Source organism: Trachinotus anak, unplaced genomic scaffold (genome assembly GCF_046630095.1).
Source record: "Trachinotus anak isolate AG129_WGS33_773 ecotype Australia unplaced genomic scaffold, CSIRO_AGI_Tana_v1 ptg000011l, whole genome shotgun sequence".
Lineage (NCBI taxonomy): Eukaryota > Metazoa > Chordata > Actinopteri > Carangiformes > Carangidae > Trachinotus > Trachinotus anak.
The window spans coordinates 15,475,001-15,493,581 of record NW_027273862.1 but is presented as its reverse complement, the minus strand read 5'-3'; the positions used below and the strand labels follow the sequence as shown (position 1 = coordinate 15,493,581).

At 40.4% G+C, this 18,581-nt stretch overlaps 1 protein-coding gene across 1 annotated transcript in view; it reads left to right on the top strand.

Annotated features, from left to right (window-relative positions):
- The first annotated feature begins 477 nt into the window (after positions 1–477).
- Positions 478–18,581, top strand: part of aldh1a2 (aldehyde dehydrogenase 1 family, member A2) — a 23,434-nt gene continuing 5,330 nt past the window's right edge. Inside the window, exons 1-7 of the mRNA XM_071488910.1 lie at positions 478–840; positions 9,197–9,301; positions 9,853–9,993; positions 10,427–10,556; positions 12,442–12,503; positions 13,197–13,325; positions 14,805–14,918. Coding sequence (XP_071345011.1) covers positions 724–840; positions 9,197–9,301; positions 9,853–9,993; positions 10,427–10,556; positions 12,442–12,503; positions 13,197–13,325; positions 14,805–14,918 — 798 coding nt within the window. The 5' untranslated portion in view covers positions 478–723. The remainder of the gene's footprint in view (positions 841–9,196; positions 9,302–9,852; positions 9,994–10,426; positions 10,557–12,441; positions 12,504–13,196; positions 13,326–14,804; positions 14,919–18,581) is intronic.

Below are 18,581 nucleotides of genomic sequence, written 5' to 3'. Positions count from 1 at the left end.
AATAAAGCCTTTCCTCTCTTCTGGTAGCTGCTGTTTCCAAGGTTGAGAATTCCCTCTTAATCTAAGCTGCCATGCCAAAGACAATTGAACATTTACAAATACTGGGCAAACTCCATCCGCAGGGGAGGATCATATGATAAGCTCCAAAAGCTACTAAATGGACCTTTTGGTCAGTATTTGTCACTTTTATATGTAGGCTTTATTATGCTTCTCTACGTGCTCTCTGGAGCTGGGGTCTGTTTCACCCATGTGGCCACTCATGCCACTTTCGCAAAATATGCCCCGTGTGATTTAGAAGTCAGAGCCAAATGGGGAAAAGTGGAAACCAAATGGCAATTATTGTTAGTTTCAGATCATATACCTGTGATACACATCACGACCGATTCCAAACACCATGCTCTGATGGCCCTCTCTGAACTGCAACATGTTAAACTCTGAATTAGTGTGGAAAACAGTCAGCTGCTGGCGAGTGAAAGCAGTGGAAACTGAGTGCGAGGTGGGTGGGGTGGACGCGTTTCTCCTCCTTAACACGGATGGCTGAGGACGTTTATGTAAATGCGCGAATTTAATTTTCAAAAGGACAGCCCTTTCCTTTGCCCAATGAAAATGAACCGCAGCTGACACCTGGCTATAAACCCAGGAAGGAACCCAAAGTCCTAATCAGAAATCTGTAGAAAAAACCCAGAGAGGCGCAGCAGGCAGACGAGCGGAGACACGGCCGTGATGACTTCCAGTAAGATCGAGATCCCCGGAGAGGTGAAGAGCGACCCCGCTGCTCTCATGGCATCCCTCCAGCTGATGCCCTCACCGGTGCCCAACCCGGAGATCAAGCACACCAAGGTCTGTTTCTCTCCACACCCCTCTGCCCACCGACTAGAGTTAACTTTGCGCGCTGCGGCTCGGCTTCTGCTCGCTCCTATCTCCTGTACCTTTAACCAGCGCGAACGAAATCTGTCGGGGAGCAAAACTTTTTTTTTTTTTCTTCTTTTTTTTTTCTCTCTTCTGTCAGCAGCTAAAGTTTCTGCATCAGCCCGCACAGCTCACTCAGGGGGGCTGGAGCTGATAAACTTCTCCGAACAAAACTTGGTAACTTCCACAGCAGAGCTGATGAGCCGACGACCCGATCAGCTTTCCTCTGCGTCCACGTGTTGGTGCAGATCAGCATGAAATGATCAATAACAACTTGCTTTCAACCTGAAGCAGATACAATATAGAAAATAATATCTTTTAAATTATAATGAATTTTTGTGTTTTTCTGGTATCACTTTACTTGATTTAAAAAAAACAAACAAAAAACGATCTGACTACTTAAAACAATCCAGTCTCGGGCCTAATGTTTTTAAATGTAATTCACTACGTCACTGCACAGACCTGAGATCATGATAAAAAAAAACAACTGATTTGGATTTCCATGTAGTTTGTGCCAGTTATGACTCCACATGCTGAAAAATAACTGTGTGTGTTTTTTAATAGAGGCAATAACGATTAATAAAGGGCGTGTCACAGTTTGAGTGTTTTAGCAGTAAACTGAGTAGAGTGGGTTTCAGACCTGCTAGAACTTGGGTAAAAAAAACTGAAGTACAATCTAGTTCAACACACAAGCCAGCATCTGTTCAGGTTACAGCATGGGAAGTCAGCTAATGAAAAAATATTTTTCAATTAAAGTCTCCTAATGAAGGGATATAAAAAATAATTAAAGGAATATGTATGAAATTGGAATATTGTGAGATTGGATCCAAACCTTTTTTTCCCCCATTTTTTTCAATTATGATTACAATAATTTACTTTGTGTTTTTGTGGTATTCAACAAGTTCTTAATTTACTATAATTAAGGTAACTTACAATCATATTAGGCATCAGTGGAAAAAGCTGAAGCAAATACAACTAACACCCTTTCTACTTGGTCTGAAAGTATTTTCTTTGAATGACATCAGTGATCACAGCAATTTGAGAAGCAGTGTGAGTTCACACACACACACACACACACACACACACACACACACACACACACCCAGGCATTGTCTCATTATAATAGCCTACTACAAACACAAAGTTGCTTTGGTGAATAAATTGTTTAGAATTAAAATTCATGTTGTCAAAGAGAAACAATGTGTTATCAGAGAAGTTTTTGGAGTCACTCTGCAGCCAGAAGTGTGTGGGTGGAAGAAAGAGGATGCAGAAACAGCTGGACAAAGGAGCATGAGTCAAACAAAGAACTTTGAGTCATGAAACAAATCATGTTGGAGACATGACAAAAAAAAAAAAATCTGCTTCTAGAGAGATTTTAATTAAAACATCAAGTCTTAACTCAGGATGCTGTATGTTAACCCTACAATCTGTAGTCAAGTGCTTCAACAGTCTGTTGCCATGATAAGTTAATAGCAGTTAATATACCGTTGTATAATTGGAGCAATGATTAATTAGTCAGTGTTATAATATAATTTCCTTATTTTAACCCTCACGTTCTGAATGTGAGTCTTCGGCCACCTTTAACACTGAGCCAGTGACTCACATATTGAAAATACCACTCATAAGAATTGCTCAGTTTCGGTTTCATACCTTGTCTTTAATATCAGTAGGCTACATAATAAGTATATTTAAAGTAAACTAACGTGTTTAGTTCCTCTGGCATTCTTGTGATGTTTGTGGGCATTTTCGGTTGGATATCTCATCGTCAGTCCTGAAAGGGTCTTTTAGCTGCAGAACAAGTGTTTTTATGATTGTGAGATTAAAGGGCACATCTCATAGAGGACAGATTAATGATAGTGTGGTGTAAGTTCATTCAGTGCTATTACTGCTCCGTGTTAACACATACCTCAGTGTTTTAAGTGCAAAGGGCATGCTGCCGCTGCACTGTTAAGAGGACGGTACATGTTGTATAGGCTCTGTCGTGTTGTAAGCTTTCCATACCCTCACAGTGCAGTGTTAGTTAAACTGGTGGACACAACGGTGTACAGGAGGAAATTTAGGGAGCGACTTGGTGAATTAACCCCCAGGAATTTGGATCATCCAGTCCCTGTTGGTTTGGTGGACATAGGGGGCAGAAGGGCCCTGATTTATGGGCACCCCTGGCGTGGGCTCTCCTCACACCCTGTTCCTGTTCTCCACCCCACTGACTGCAAGGGAAACAGCCAACACTGTTCACTGGCCTTCAGGGTGTGTGGATGGAGGTGCAAGCGTCCAGACACAGATTTTCCTCTGATATTGTTTTAATAGTAGTGTACATACAAATTTTCCTGCATTATAACAGCAGTGTTAAGCTCTGTCTAACTTGCATGACACAAAAAACTATTTGATAAATTTCAGTTATTAAGTCACCAAGACTTTTCTTTGTTTTGCAATGCAAAGATTACATCTGAACAACAGAGATATGACTGATATAGTATCATTACTTAACAGGTTTGCTTCTGTAACAGGGAAGCATGTGATAAAAAATGTTATTGCAATCGAGGTTTGCCCCTTGTCCTTTTCACCGAGTCATGAACTGCTCACCCTCAGAGACACACTGTATGATTGTATCAGTAAAAGCTGTCCTCCTTCTTGTGTTCATCTGTATAAAACTGCAGTACTATACTAATTATATTATATCAATAGTTAGAGTTAGTAGTTTTAAGACACACTTTCTCTTGTAGCTAAAACCACAAGGAAGAAAGCTTTCTCCCGATCCCCTGCCCCCACATTTCTATCACTAGAAGGCTCCAGCAGCTGGGTTACAAGATAGAAACAGTTTAAAGGTTGATAGGACCACGGAGGAAGCCATAAATAAGACTGCCATGATAGCTATTTATTGCGGCTGAAGTGGAGAAGAGAGACTCTGTTTTATGAATAATTAAGGAGGAACTTTTCCTGCTGCTTTTTAGTTGGTGATACCTCTGGCCTTTGTGGTTTTTCACACTGTTCAGTGTTAAACCAGACACTCAGTGGGACAAAATTAACAAGAGTGGAAATAAAAGCACAGCCTTGCTGCTTTTGCTTTGAAAGAACAGCCTATAAACGGTTTTCCTGTGTGTGTGGTAATTATGCAAGTGAAAAGTCAGAACATGTTTTGCCCTTTATTTTGATATAAAAGAGAAAAGAATGATCCACAAAAGTTAATATCAAGCTTCAACAAATGAATGCAGTTAGTCGACCTATAAGAATATGTATGCAAAAAAACCCTGCATTTTTACAATGTGTATTATTGTTCCAATTTGTTGTTATTGTGGCCCTAATATGGTCATAACATAGAAAACGGTGCAACAAATATAAAGAGCTAACAAGGATCAGATTCAGTGGCCTTGTTAATTGTCTGAGTTACAGATCTCTTAATGTGATCAACAGTTATACATTTTCTTCGTTGCTTTGCTCATGGTGGCATGTTCTCCATAGAAACCTGTGTGGGACCCGTCTGCTGAAGACCTGTGTGTTTGTAAAGCAGTCTATGCAGAGACATCTACTCAGTTTGGATGAATAAGAGGCTCCATCAGTCTGTCACTGATTGAGATAGTACAGATGGAGGCTCGGGGCTCCCCGATGCTAGGTGCTGTCCACTGGGGTGTAAATTATGACCCTGTCTCACTGTGTGGGTTAGTGGCCCTGCCTCACCAGAGCCTGACCCGCAGTTCTGGAGTTTTTCACTTCAAAACCACCATCTTACTGCGATCAAGATCAAACAGAGCCAAAGTTAGGGGATACTGTGCAACTAAATGATTTATCACAACGAGCACAGTGAGAACCCCCTCCACCCCCTTCTACGCCTTTGCTTACACAATCTCCCTGTTCGCGCACACACACATGGCCACATACTCTCTAAAACACATCTCTTTGATTGTGACAGGCTAAGTGTGCACTGCCATTAATATGTCCATTGGTGTGAAATGCCTACTTGTGCAGTGAGTGTAAATTATCATCTTAGTAGACACGTCAACATCATGTCCCCTGTCTCTTAATCACTGTTTAAGGAAGAGCAGTGACAGCAAGGTTACCCTGTTAACTTCCCATACCTTCAGTCTGCAGCCCTCTTGACAAGGAACGTGTAAATCCTTATGGTGTCATTATGAAAAACACTTGGCTTCATAAATCTGTTGGAAGAGTCTCTCTCCAGCGAGCATCAGACACAGCAGAGACAGGAGTCTCTTTCTAGATGTTTATTTGTCTGTAGAAATGCGTCACATTTCTTTAAAAATTACTTTTTCTTTGTCCACTAATCCCATGAGTTAAAACTATGTGAAAAATGTTTCTTTCAACCTCTCCTTGACCTGAGATTTAAAGAATGGTTAAATACACAGGAAGCCCATCAAACCTCAGATGTTGAGAGGAGAAAAAAAAGGAGAGGTCAGCTTTATTGTTGATTCATGAAAATTAAACTGCATGTAGCCTTTGTCTTTTGCTCTGCTTTTCTCTGAGATTGCAGATCAAATTTAAATATGTTTTGGTAGTAATAATATTTATGTGACGTCTGAAAGTAGATACATTTACATATGTTGAATGATCACATGTTTTATGGCATTTTGCTCTTCTTAGATATTTGGAAATGAAAACTAAGTTTGGGATTCACAGATGCCAGTTGGATAAATTACTGACTTAGCTAACTACTGACTTGAAATACGTATTTACTGGATAAGAATCTTCCCAGAAACTTTCTCAAACAGTTGTTTCCAGCTGTAAAAAGCTGAATCTAATTTCCTTTTTGGAGTTTGCAAAAAGGTATTAGGAAATTAGCATCATATGAGCCTAAAAGAGAGTGTCGTGCTCAGTCTGCTGTGGTCTCTGACTACTGGAGGAAGTGTATTAAATTAGCGAATCAACTGAAAAAGTGAATAAGAAACTGTTTGTAATTACAGCCTTTTGTCAAATTAGTGTTTCTCACATAACTTCTGAATTTAACCACTTGCCCGCACACACCGACAAGACAAAGACGTTTGCCAGTCAGTGACAGCGAGGTCGCCCTCGCCAAACCCAGGAGCGCAGGGTGGCATTGTCTGTGGGTGTGTGAGTGAAAAACATGAGGGCTCCATGGTGTCAGACATGTGGAGAGGAGTAGGAGAAAAAAACACCAGCTGGTCTCCACTTTCACATGCTCTCCACTCACTTGTAACAGTAGTAATTATCAGACTTTTGAAAGCCATCCAGAAACAGAAAGGAAATAGAGGTCCTGTGATAGAGGAGGATATGAAACTTCCTGCGCAGACGAGCATTGCAGGTGCCTGGTAGGATTCGTGTGGCTGTGGAATTTTGGCGCATTGTGTATCAACACACTATATATATATATATATATATATATATATATATACACACACACACACACACACACACACACACACAGACACACTAACCCACTCCACCTCTCGTCCTCCCCCTTATCCCCCTGCTTAAAAAAAACAAAACAGACTGAGGAACATTACATATTCCTTCAGCCGTTAGCATCTGAGCTGTGAGAAGGAGCAAAGAGCCAAACAGATGTTTTGTTGGCTGCAGAAACTATTTTGGCCTTTCTTACTTCCCATTAGAGTTCATTGCTAAAAAATGAATTCTCACCAAAAAAAATCATGCAAAGTTTTGTTAGTTTGAAAAATTTGACGGGACTTTAACATCCTTCAGGTTCTAGGTGAACAAATTGTTGTTTTCATTTCGAGTGTATAAACATTTTGTAGTGGATGACCAAAGTAGCAAACAGGCAGCAACTTGTAGCTGATTTGAAATGGGCTAAAAAACAAAAACAAAAAACAAACAAACAAAAAAACAAACAAAAATTTTAAATATGTCTGTTTACACCATGTCTCGTCGTTTCATGATCCCCATGGCCAGGATGTCTCTGGATGATCTGACTGACAGCTTTTGAAAAGTATGGGAGTTGCTAAATGTTTGCAGCTGCCCTGTGGCCCACGCAGAAAGTCTTGACCTGTAAGCTTAGTGCTTCACTCTCATCCACGTCAGGCCTCCTTGTTATGTATGTCAGGCATCACATATCACAGCTTTTTGTGAATTTTAACGCTTTTTAAAAAATGTATTCAGTAATTCAGTATGTTTAAAACGTTAAAAGTTGTAGTATAAATGGCTTCATTGCAAGAGCAGAAACCTATTGTCACCATATTTGCAGGGATACCAAGTTAATTCCAAGCAAACACTGGTAATGCAGATTTTTATAAACATGAAACCATCATGTGAAGTGATAGTAACAATCCCGCAGGGAATGGGAAAGAAAACACCATTTGTCATTTGAAAATGTGCACCCTTGCACTTGTTTTTTCATTCTTGTGTTCTTTGCCCCTCGTCCAAATGATCCTAAAAGCAATTTTAAGAAACCTTGAGAGTTGATTTACAACTCGGGCCTGTCATCTTAATCAAGTCTCTCAATGGAACGAGACAAAAGTCTAACACCAGTCCGAGCCCAGAGAGAGGGCTGAGCCAAACGGCGGCTGACAGTTGTCCTTTTCTGGCCGTGATTTAGGTGGCGGCCTGCTCCACTGTTCTCGTGCTTCATCCGTTCTCCTTTAGCAGCGTCTTGTGAGAGGGGTTACGCCATGCATAAAGCTACCCATGGTCTGCATTCTTGCTTGGACTGTTGAGGCTGTCAGGGGGCTCCTCTGATTTAGGGCGCCCCACTTCAGTGGCCCCTATAAATTTAAAAGCTAATTCAGTGCTCTACAGGACTTTCTGTTTTTGTAGCTGGCCCTCTGCTCCTTATCGTTACTGACAATTTTATGAAGTGCTCTTAATGAGCAGCAGATTAAAGGTGGCCTCTGATAGAAGGCGCCTGAGAATACTGGGCTGGTACAGAGAGAAGCCTCTCTGGTCTGTGTCTGTCTCTATGTGTGTGTGTGTGTGTGTGTGTGTGTTTAGGTGTGTGGGGTGACCAGTACAAAGGAACCGTAGAGGAATGAGTCTGTTAACGTATGGTTGTGTGGGGTGGTACGCACAGATACTGAACACCTTAAACGTCCGCATGTGAGTTATTCATATGCAGAGTCCACATTATGAGCTTGTGAGCCGTGGGAATGAAGAGGAGGAGGCAGGCAGAGTCATGTGTTTGCTGTGACTCCAGCAGTTTTCAGACTCCCTGGCATTTTATACCAGCCCAAAAGTAAACTCGGCTAACAGTTTACAGCCAATTAAATAGTACTTAAAGCCCAGCGTTTATGGAGGTAAACATGTTGGAGAGTTTAGGGAGGCTTAGGCCAGTGGGATACTTGAACCCTGCTCTCAGGTTTGCTCTCAGTGCATCTGAGCTCCTCTAAAGTAGAAGGACGGTAAGAGCATATGTATACACAGAGGGATTTGTGCCAGCAGATGTTCTCCTTGCACTCTATTTATCAGACAGACTGACAGCCATTAAAAACACTGTGTGAGTAGTCTGCCTAATGGATCTAAACATGTCAGCAAGAAAGGAGCTTTTTTTTTTTTTTTTTTTTTTTGGCTTAACTTGCTTAAGAAATAGTTGCAATTTCAAATCACTCGATGCATTTTGTTCCACTTTTCATCAGCCTATGAACCGCTTGTTTGTATTCCAGTGACATAATTCTCAGTTTGTGATTGTGTAAATATTTATTTTTCATTTGGTCTCAGTAGATGTTGAATATGTCCTGTTTGGAATCCCAGGCGGTTGTTTAACGGAAGACTTGCTTTAACGCATCACAGAAACCAAGCGCGGCACGTGTTTTATGATCTCGTAAACGAGCAGTGATGTTGTGAAACGTGTGTCTGTGTGCTTGGGAGGGGGTTGAGGGGGAGGGTGGGGGTCTGGTGTCTGATAGGGATTTATCTGCCCCCCCCCCCACCCCCCCCCCACCCCACATCCACCCACCCCCTTTGTCTGGATGGTGGAGCACTCCCCAGAGAGCAATGCTGGACAGGCAGGAATCTCTGTCCAGATTTCCAGAGATTCTCCCATATCCCTTACACAAGAGCCTGGAAGTGCTGGGGCTGCTGCCTGAGAGCTGTTAGTATTTCACAGCCTCAGCTGCAAGCATGTTACTGCAGCCAACATGGTGTAATGAAATGATTACTTAGCATAACATCAATATTTAAAAATAAAATAAGGTAGTCATTACTCTATCTCCCACTCAAGCTCAGCATGTTTGCAAATCTTTGCATATGTTAGGTTTTAATAATCCATTTGTGCATTCAACTCGTATAAAGAAACTAGATCATTACTTCTAATCTCTTTAACACAGGTTATTTATCAGTGAATACTAAAGTCTGCTATTTTCTGCTGCAGATTTTCATCAACAATGAGTGGCAGGACTCTGTTAGTGGGAAGGTCTTCCCTGTCTACAACCCAGCTACTGGAGAGCAGATCTGTGAGGTCCAGGAAGCAGAAAAGGTAAATACTCTACAGCATAACATCAGAGGCAACAATACCACACCATGTACGACCCATTACAGCAGGTAATACCCTGGATTTAAACTTTTACTGAAGAAAAAGTATAACATATTTGCAACAAAATGTGCTTGAAGTGTTCATTATACAGAATGACCCTCAACATATTATTACAGTATTGGATAATTATAATTTACACATTATTATGCAAATCTTTCACCACTTGATAGATTAACATTGAAAATCCAGTTCCAATTTGTCTTCTGACTGAATTCTTGCTTTTAGTTTTGCAGACACGAGAAAACTATTTGTGTCCAAAGAATTAAAATAAGCAGAAGTACAATATGAAATCAGGCTCCCGTTATTTGATGAACTGGCATTTGTTCTTGCCCTTCCATATTTCTTTAACTTTAAACAAACAAACAAAAAAGAATTGCAGAAAATATTCACCTATGCTCCTGGCATGAAAAGACAGATTTCAAGAGGGAGTGCAAAAATACGCCTGTTTACTGGATAAGGGTTGATACTTAAGATGTTTCCCTTTCGTCTCATAGGCTGATGTTGATAAAGCGGTGCAGGCAGCTCGCCTCGCTTTTTCTTTGGGCTCCGTATGGCGAAGGATGGACGCATCTGAGAGGGGTCGTCTGCTGTCCAAACTGGCCGACCTGGTGGAGAGAGACAGTGTCTATCTAGCAGTACGTTAAGTGAATATGAACACTTCTCTGAATGAAATAATGTAAACTTAACTTAGTATAATCATTTTTTTTGTTTAGAGAACTTTTTATCTCATGGACATAATCCATGTGATTATTACAATATTTATGTAATTATCTATAACAGCACTGTGACTGCATTGAAACTGTTTTCCTTTGTCGTCCTTGTAATAATGCATTTTTACACCTTCTGCAAAGCACTTTGAGTTGCCTCTGTGTTTGAAAATACAAAAAACTTACTGTTCCTTAAAGAGAGCATATAACTGTAACTTAGGACCTATATTTGAAGTTTAGTGTTATCATAGTGTCACATTTCACCCATGAGAGAGTGTAAAGGCTGGAGCGGTATGGAATTATGTGAGGATCACAAGGTTATATCACATATTTCTCAAACATCTCCCCCGTCTCTTTTCAGACTATTGAGTCACTGAATGGTGGGAAGCCCTTCCTGCCCACCCTGTTTGTGGACCTCCAAGGAACCATAAAGACACTGAGATACTTTGCTGGATACGCAGACAAGATCCACGGCACTTCCATTCCAATGGGTAAGATCCCTGTTTGAACACAACAGCAGCGTTTCAGGGAAATGGACTAAAGGAAGATTGGTGTCTAATAACAAGCCATAGACCTTTTTGTTATGAGGGCTGGGTTTTAAACCAAAATACCTTCTTTGCTTGGTTGTGGCTTGATTTAAACCATTATTTTTTCATTTAGGATATGTGGTCAAGCAAAGTTGTTGTACAACTCTTTATAGTAGGACAATAAACATAGATGCATTATAAGCCTCCAATAACTGATAAAAAAAAGTGCTGTTAACACAACACTGACATATTTTAAGTTGAAAGGGTCAACATGTAGCTATTAAACTGAGAATCAATATCCAACAATCCAGCACGTACAGAGCAACATAATCATTCATGTGGAGTTTAGTTGTTGGCCATCCAATGAATATAAGTGCAATAGTTTTATAACAAAAAGTTTTATAACAAATGATAAAGACCAGCATTATTTTATTTAGTAAAGCTTGTGAAAGCTTTGTAGAGCTGAGGGACACTGCAGAGTGGGCCACTACAAGTTTTTTAGATTTGATCCATTGTTATTATAAGATATTGATTATAGGCGCTTTAAGAATTATTGAAGGAGCATTTAGTATAAGATTAAAAAAAAAAAAACAAACAGCATACCTATATTCAGCTGAGTAAGGTATCACATTGGCAACTGATCTAAACTATCTATCTATTATTCAGTGTCACCTCTCTAAGGGGAGTTGGCTGTCTATTGTAACAGGAAGTACAAAAAATAAAAAAAGGAATAAGAGAGAGGACATAGGAAACCTCCTGATACCACTGTATTGTCCATTTCGAAGCTTCTCTTGCTGCCAAATCCGCTATAGTGAACATTTTCCCAGGGCTCTGGTTTTAGCTTTATTCCTCTTACAGACTTTCAGGGAAAAAAAAAAAGGATATTCCTGTCGCCTGTATGAGGTAAGACAGTCAGTAATCATATTTGTTCACCTGTCAGGATGAGGCGCAGGACATCTATCATCAACAACCCCTTGGCATTATGATACAACTGCGGTGTTAAATTTGTATCATAGACAGTGTGTAATGAATGGGGAGTGTCTTCATGCGGAGCTTTGGCTACACATTTTGGTATAGTTTACATTTCTTGCTCCAAATTGAAATATAAGTCATCTGCAGATGTCATACTTTCAAACAAACCTTGCCGATACTTGAGTTCCTCCTGAAAGTCTCATGTCTAATAGGGTTATAGTTTCATTCTGTAAACAATAACTGTTTTGGAAGATCCCACATCCACTTTGGAATGAAGGAAAAAGGTTGATATACTGTATATTAACCTGAACTTTATCCACTTATGTAGTTGTGTCCACTGTCATACTTCCTCTGTATCCTGTTCAAAATGATTATCTGGCTCCTCTTCTACATTGATCATTCCAGTCCAAAAGCAACATAAAGCAATGTTTCATCAGCTGACGACTGTTGTAACAAATTTCTACATACATTTCTCAATATCAATTGTTTTTGTGGATGATGAATAAGCATGGCACACCCTCAATAAGTACCTCCTTTTTATTCAAGTAATGCAAGAGGAATGAGCAAACCTTTCCAGCATAACACCCATCTCTATGACCTAAAACAGTTACACACATGCCTGTGCTGTTGGAGGCTCGAAACGAAATGTAATCTCTCACCAGGGTAAAGAAACCAGGAATGTTGCGTGTGGATTCACTTGCAAATTAACATGTCAAGTCAACAACACCGGGGGTATCAGGTGGTGACATTTTTCATGTGTTTGAGGCATTTTTCAAGCTTTAAACTGCTTAAACTTTCTCTCTCTCTCTCTCTCTCTCTCTCTCTCTCTGTGTATGTGTGTGTGTGTTTGTGTGTGTGTGTGTTTGTTCCTCCACAGATGGAGAGTATCTGACATTTACCAGATATGAGCCCATTGGAGTTTGTGGACAAATTATCCCTGTGAGTATTACCCCTCTTACAAGTGACATGCATGATGGATACAAATGGACGCAAAAGATAAAAAACACAGATAACAGTAAATTGCAGAGATATTGGGGGTTGTTAGTCTTGGCTGTTTGTTGTCATTACATTCTGCAGTTTCCAGTAATTCCCTGACAGTCACTGTTTATTCGGGTAAATCTGCTGGTAAGCCCCCAAAATGACTGTGCCAGTGAGTTTGAGTAATAGGGAACGAGAAGTGAGAAGCAGAGGACTGTGCTGGGGGATTTAACAGAGTGGGTTTGAGGAAAGGAGAATGGTGAGAAAGGAGGAAAAGATCAAGGAGAAAGAGACACTGTTGATTGTGCAAGAGTGCAGAAAGCGTGCGGTTCTGTGTTGAGCCCCATGGGCTCCTGTGTAAAGCAGAAATAACACAGGCCTGTGTGTTGTACAGTGATATGGGTCTATTGCACATGTGTTGCAATTTCCCAGCTTTCTCAGAATACTGTGGGAAGAGAAATACTGTGCAAGTGCCGAGAACATTTTCTCACTTGACTATGTTTAGACAGAGTGAAAATGAGAGTAAGTGACTTAAGAGCGATGACTTATTGAGCTTGACTTGTGACCACCCAGTGTGTCAGTCAGATGCATGATGTCTTTTTCCGGCGTGTGTGTGTGTGTGTGTGTGTGTGTGTGTGTGTGTGTCACGCACAGTGGAACTTCCCTCTGATGATGACAGCATGGAAGCTGGGCCCGGCACTCGCATGTGGAAACACTGTTGTCCTCAAACCTGCTGAGCAGACACCTCTCACCTGCCTCTACATGGCAGCTCTCATCAAGGAGGTAAGTGACACAATCACTTTGCCATCCACAGATGTGTTCACAAGGCATTTTGTCAACATTTTATTTGACCAGACCAATGTTTAATAGTCCAATAACTGAATCAGAATCACTTACAGGTTTCAGTTTGCCAAGAACACAGTGTTCACTATGAATTTGGCCAACACTTTATTTGGATAGTCCAATGTTAATGTAACCGAAAAGCGACAAAAAACAGATGTTTAATAAAGTGTCACTTGTCTATCTGGTGCATCTTTGGTCTGTAATCCTTATTTCCGCCTTTAGATTAACTCCAGCCAACACATTGGCCAGAGTTTATCACTTGTAGCTTTGCTTACATTAGATTCCAGTCTCTGAGATTTGTTACTGCCACTTCAATACAATGGAGGTTATCATTTTGTTTGTGTTTCTTAATGCATTAAAAACTCATCAGTGTCTTTGATGATGCTGAACACAACACTTCCTTCTAGCCAGCTTTCATAGAGATGTACTCTATCAATGAGTTTTCAAAATGAACTGACCACACTGCATCACCATTGCTCCTGACTGAATCAGTAGCTTTTATTTCTGAGTCTGAGGTATCAGGAATTTCTGACTCCACTGAATCTCCCATGTGGTGAAAAGAACAACAGACTTGTCAACAAACTGCTGACAGAATGGCTGCACCACCACTGGCAGTTACATCAGAATAAAATATCAGCACTAATACAATCAATTCAGCTCATTTTACTGGAGCCTCACAGTGTTTGTATCTGGTTTCACTTGGTAACAAACTTCTGTGCATATGTAGCACAATAAAAGGAGCTAAATGGTTAGCACCAAGGCTAACACCTTGGAATAGCACTCCCAAGTTGGAGTAAGGGACATTGTTCCTGAACATCCTATTCTGCCAACATTAGGACTAGTTTGTTTAATCAGAAACAGACTTAATGTACCAATGAACTGAAGACAGTCAGAATTAGCACTGAACATAGCAACAGCATAAACAGTGTTCACTTGATGATGTGTGAACTGAGGTGCATTTGAATGGTGATGTGATCGCTTATAAAAGTGATTTTATGAGCTACTTCAGTGTCAGTGACTTTGAATTTTGGACTGAGCTGATTCAGCAAAGTCATTCATAATTTACACCTCTAACTTGAAACTTAATAGTTATAGAACTATATCAGAGCACTGATACACAAAGCACAGGACATATCATATCAGAATTTCATACTGGATGTATAGTATAGCCAAGACAGTCGTCATGATCAAAAAAATGCAGATTTCAGTGTCCACATCCTCCCTGTCTTCCCCCTGTCCTCTCTGGCCTCTCCCCTTTTTGGAGACTATCTGTCTGCTGCCTTCTTCTTTTTGATGTTCTCCATTCTCTGCTGGTAGGGAGGTTGGGTTGGGTCCGGATTCCCCCACACTGCCTGTGGTTTTGCTTGGCTCTGCTGTCATCTCCGCTAAAGCTTGTTTCCTCTCATATTGTTTTGACAGGCCGGGTTTCCACCGGGAGTCATCAATATTTTGCCAGGATTCGGGCCAACGGCAGGAGCTGCAATTGCTTCGCACATGGGCATAGACAAAGTGGCCTTCACAGGATCAACTGAGGTACTTTGTGCTGTAGTGAGGTGGCTCAAATAAAAACCTGCCCACTGCTCGCTTTTTTCAGCAAACCCAAGTGACACAGTGACCAACATGTGCAGAGCATAAGAGCAGGCTGGGTAATTAGGGCCGTTGTGTGCCTGTATTGAAGTCTAAATGACAAACAAATGGGGTCTTACATAAGCTGTGTGCCCTGTCATTACTCCTCTTGTCAAGGGGCTCTGATTTTATCTTGCACACATGCACATATTTGCGCCGTCAAGAGTATACAAACACATCTCTCTGAAAACACTGCCTCTCACACACTCAGGATAAACCATTGTAGCTGTGCAGAACAGGAGGCAGTTAATGGAAAGCTAAATCATCAAGGACATACCATGTTAGGTGCTGAGCGCTCTGGGGCGTTGCAGTCCAAATGCATTCCTCCAGCTGGAGGTAACAGCCAGAGTGACAGCAGATTCCTTCTCTGCAGATCATTTATAAACATCTGTTATTTCTAACTGCAAACTAACCTCTCTGGTAAAACCATTTACAGCAATTCCAATGTAGAATTTATGTTTTGATGTGACAAGCCTGTATTTCACATGTATCTTTGGTAAATGACCCAAGTTTATATTATATTTGGATCAGCCTTTGTGGTTTATGGAGATGATGATTTGACCCTGGTGGTGTGTTAGAAAAGCAGCGTGTATGACCTCCGATAACCCCACACAGGTAAAGACATCATCGATTAGAATCCTTGATAAAGAACCAAACAGACACAGCAATGAAAGCAAAATTAGACATGGACAGGAAAGAAAAACTGAAAAAAACGTGAATGAAGGAGATTTGTGAAGTGAAATGTCTTGATGACTATTGGCTGCATTGTTATGAATCTGTTATACACATTACTGTCTCCATCAGAGTGATTTTTTGGCAGTGTCTGATCTAAATGTTTATTTGTTCACCGCTTTGGTTAATGGCAGTCCTACCAGCTACAGTTACAGCACTAATATTAGCATGTGAAACTAAGAGGGTGAACATGGTAAATAGTAGCATGTTAGCATTGTCATGGTGAGCATGTAAGCATGCTGACGTCAGCAATAAACTCAAAGCACTGCTGGGCTCATGTACAGCTGCTAGCATGACTGTAGTCTTAATCTTGTTCTTACTTAATTCTCCTTCAGCTATAGCCATGTCAACCATTTATTGAAAACTTGCAAATTGAAAACTTTATTGAAAACTTCTAGACCTACCTTTGTGGGGACCTGTCATTGACATGATGCACTCCCTAGCTCTTACCCTACACTTAACTATCAACTGAATGCCCAACCCCTCAAAAATCAAGATATAACCATTTAAACTTGTGGAGTCCAGCATTTAGGTCCCCTCAAAGCTGTCAGACCTCACAAGTACAGTTGTCTCCTGGGTTTTGGACCCCACAAATATAATTAAAGAAGCCCACACAGACACACCCAATCAGTGTGTGCACGCGAGCTTGCATAAATGCACCTTCTAACACAAACATCTTCTTTGTTTTATCATCTCGTCCTGATTGAACATTTCCTTTGTGAGTGGCCCAGTTTTTTTTTCTTTTCTTTTCTTTTCTTTTTTTTTTAAAAGAGTTTTCCTGTTGTTTCGTGTGATCTGGAGTCAATTACTGAGAGAATGAGCCAGTGCTGTAAGAGCCTGCTGATGCCCAGACAGTGAGTCACTGCACTGTAGTAGCACTGGTGGAGGATAGTAGCCACCACTGCATCTCCTCACAGGCTAGAAGGTGGTGGTGTACCTGCAGGTGGATTTTAGGACCACAGCTCATCTTCGTACTGACTCACGTGTGACTGTGACTCCACATGGTGGAGTCTGGCAGCCCAGTGTGTTTCCTTTACCCCTGAATAAACACACGCTAACCCCCCCTTAGTCAGCCGCTTTGTGTTTCTGATCAAAGACAGACAAAAACACATCAGAAACAATGAAGCCAAGCCAAGTACTGTGTTGTTTTTATACAGCTTCGCTACAAGCCACAGCACAGCAGTCAGTTAATGCTGTTCTGTTCTGTTGTTTTCTATTAGATCTTGGTAACTTGAAGATGAGTCTTTTCCATTTTTTTCTGGTTGGACACCGAGAGGGTATTTTTCCACTTTATCCTGTCAGTTCTCTCGGAAAATAAAACAGGCTGTATGAGTAACAGGAAGGTGAATGCTTGTTTAGGGTGTAGGGTTGTGAGGGAGTTGTATATGGGGTTTCTCAGCCTTGTTATCTGTTGAGTCAATATTTCAACTGAAAAATATCAGTTAAAGCAGCTTATTCATTCTACTGTCCCAAAATTGTGTTTCCCCACATTTCCTGTGGGTGAGTTAATGTCCAGTGCGGTTTTAGCCAGCAGCAGAAAAAATATCATGTGTGCAGCAAATCTCTCAAGTAGTATAATAATTTTGACATTTGAAACTTCCTGTAAATGGAGGAACGGAGTGAATCGTAAATGGACTTCACATCTTATCAAGCATGCAAATTGCTTTACGCAAGAAGCCGCATTCACACATTGAAACACTTTCACTTTTTTTTGAAACACAAACATTCTCACTCACCGATGATACATCAGGGGTTTTTTGGGGTTCAGTATCTTGCCTAAGCGCACTTTATCATGCAGACTGGAAGAGCTGGGAATCAAACCACCGAACTTCCGATTGGTGGACAACGTGGTCTACCTCCCGAGTCACAGCCACACATTCCTTTAAATTGCTTTAAGAGAAAATCTAAATATATAATTTATTATTATGTACTTTTAATATGATGACTGCATAATGGCCATGACTACTAGTACTTTTTAACTCTGTTATAATCTACTTTACTTTATTTTAATCTTCTATTTTACTTCATTTTAATTTTTAAAAATCCTGGGCTGTGTTGAAAGTTGCCATACAAATAAATGTTTTCATGTCATGCCACACATAACATTACCTCCCATAAAACCCCATCTCTTCATTTTTACACTTTGGCTTTTGTACAGATTAAACAAATTATATATAACATGCTGATTGGTGAGCTTTAGAGGTGATTGTATTTGGATTTTTAGTTCCCTTTGGACAGAGGCTATCTGTTTCCCCTGGTTTCCACTCTTAGTGCTAAGCTAAGCCAACCAACTGCTGACTTCACATACTGACTACATCATGGAAATGGAGTGGCATCAATCTTCTCATCTGTCTCTTGGCAAGAAAGTGAAATAGGAAATTTACAATTCATTTTTTAAAAAGTGTAAACGTTTCAGCCCAACGATTGCAATTTATTTATGCTTTACATCATAATGTGTATGTGTATTTCGTAAACTGCTCCAGACATCTATTGGTTTTGATTAAATTCTGTACGGTATGAAAATCTTTTCGCAGCCTCATGAAACTTGCTTGAGTTGTAACATTGATTACAGCAAACATCAAGTCTGCATTCAATTTAGTTTACATACAGTTAAATTATCATTTGTGAAGTAAAGAAATGAGCGCATTTCTAATCAGTCTTCTTTTAAACTGTATCACTATGCAACAATAACCTCTAGTGTAAAATGAATACAGATGATGTTCACTGTGATTGATTACACAATATAAACAATTTTCAGGAGGAAAAAATGCATCAAAATATCTAAAAACAGTAGAACATGCCTTTATTAATGGTCTGCATAAAAAAAGGGTAGATAAG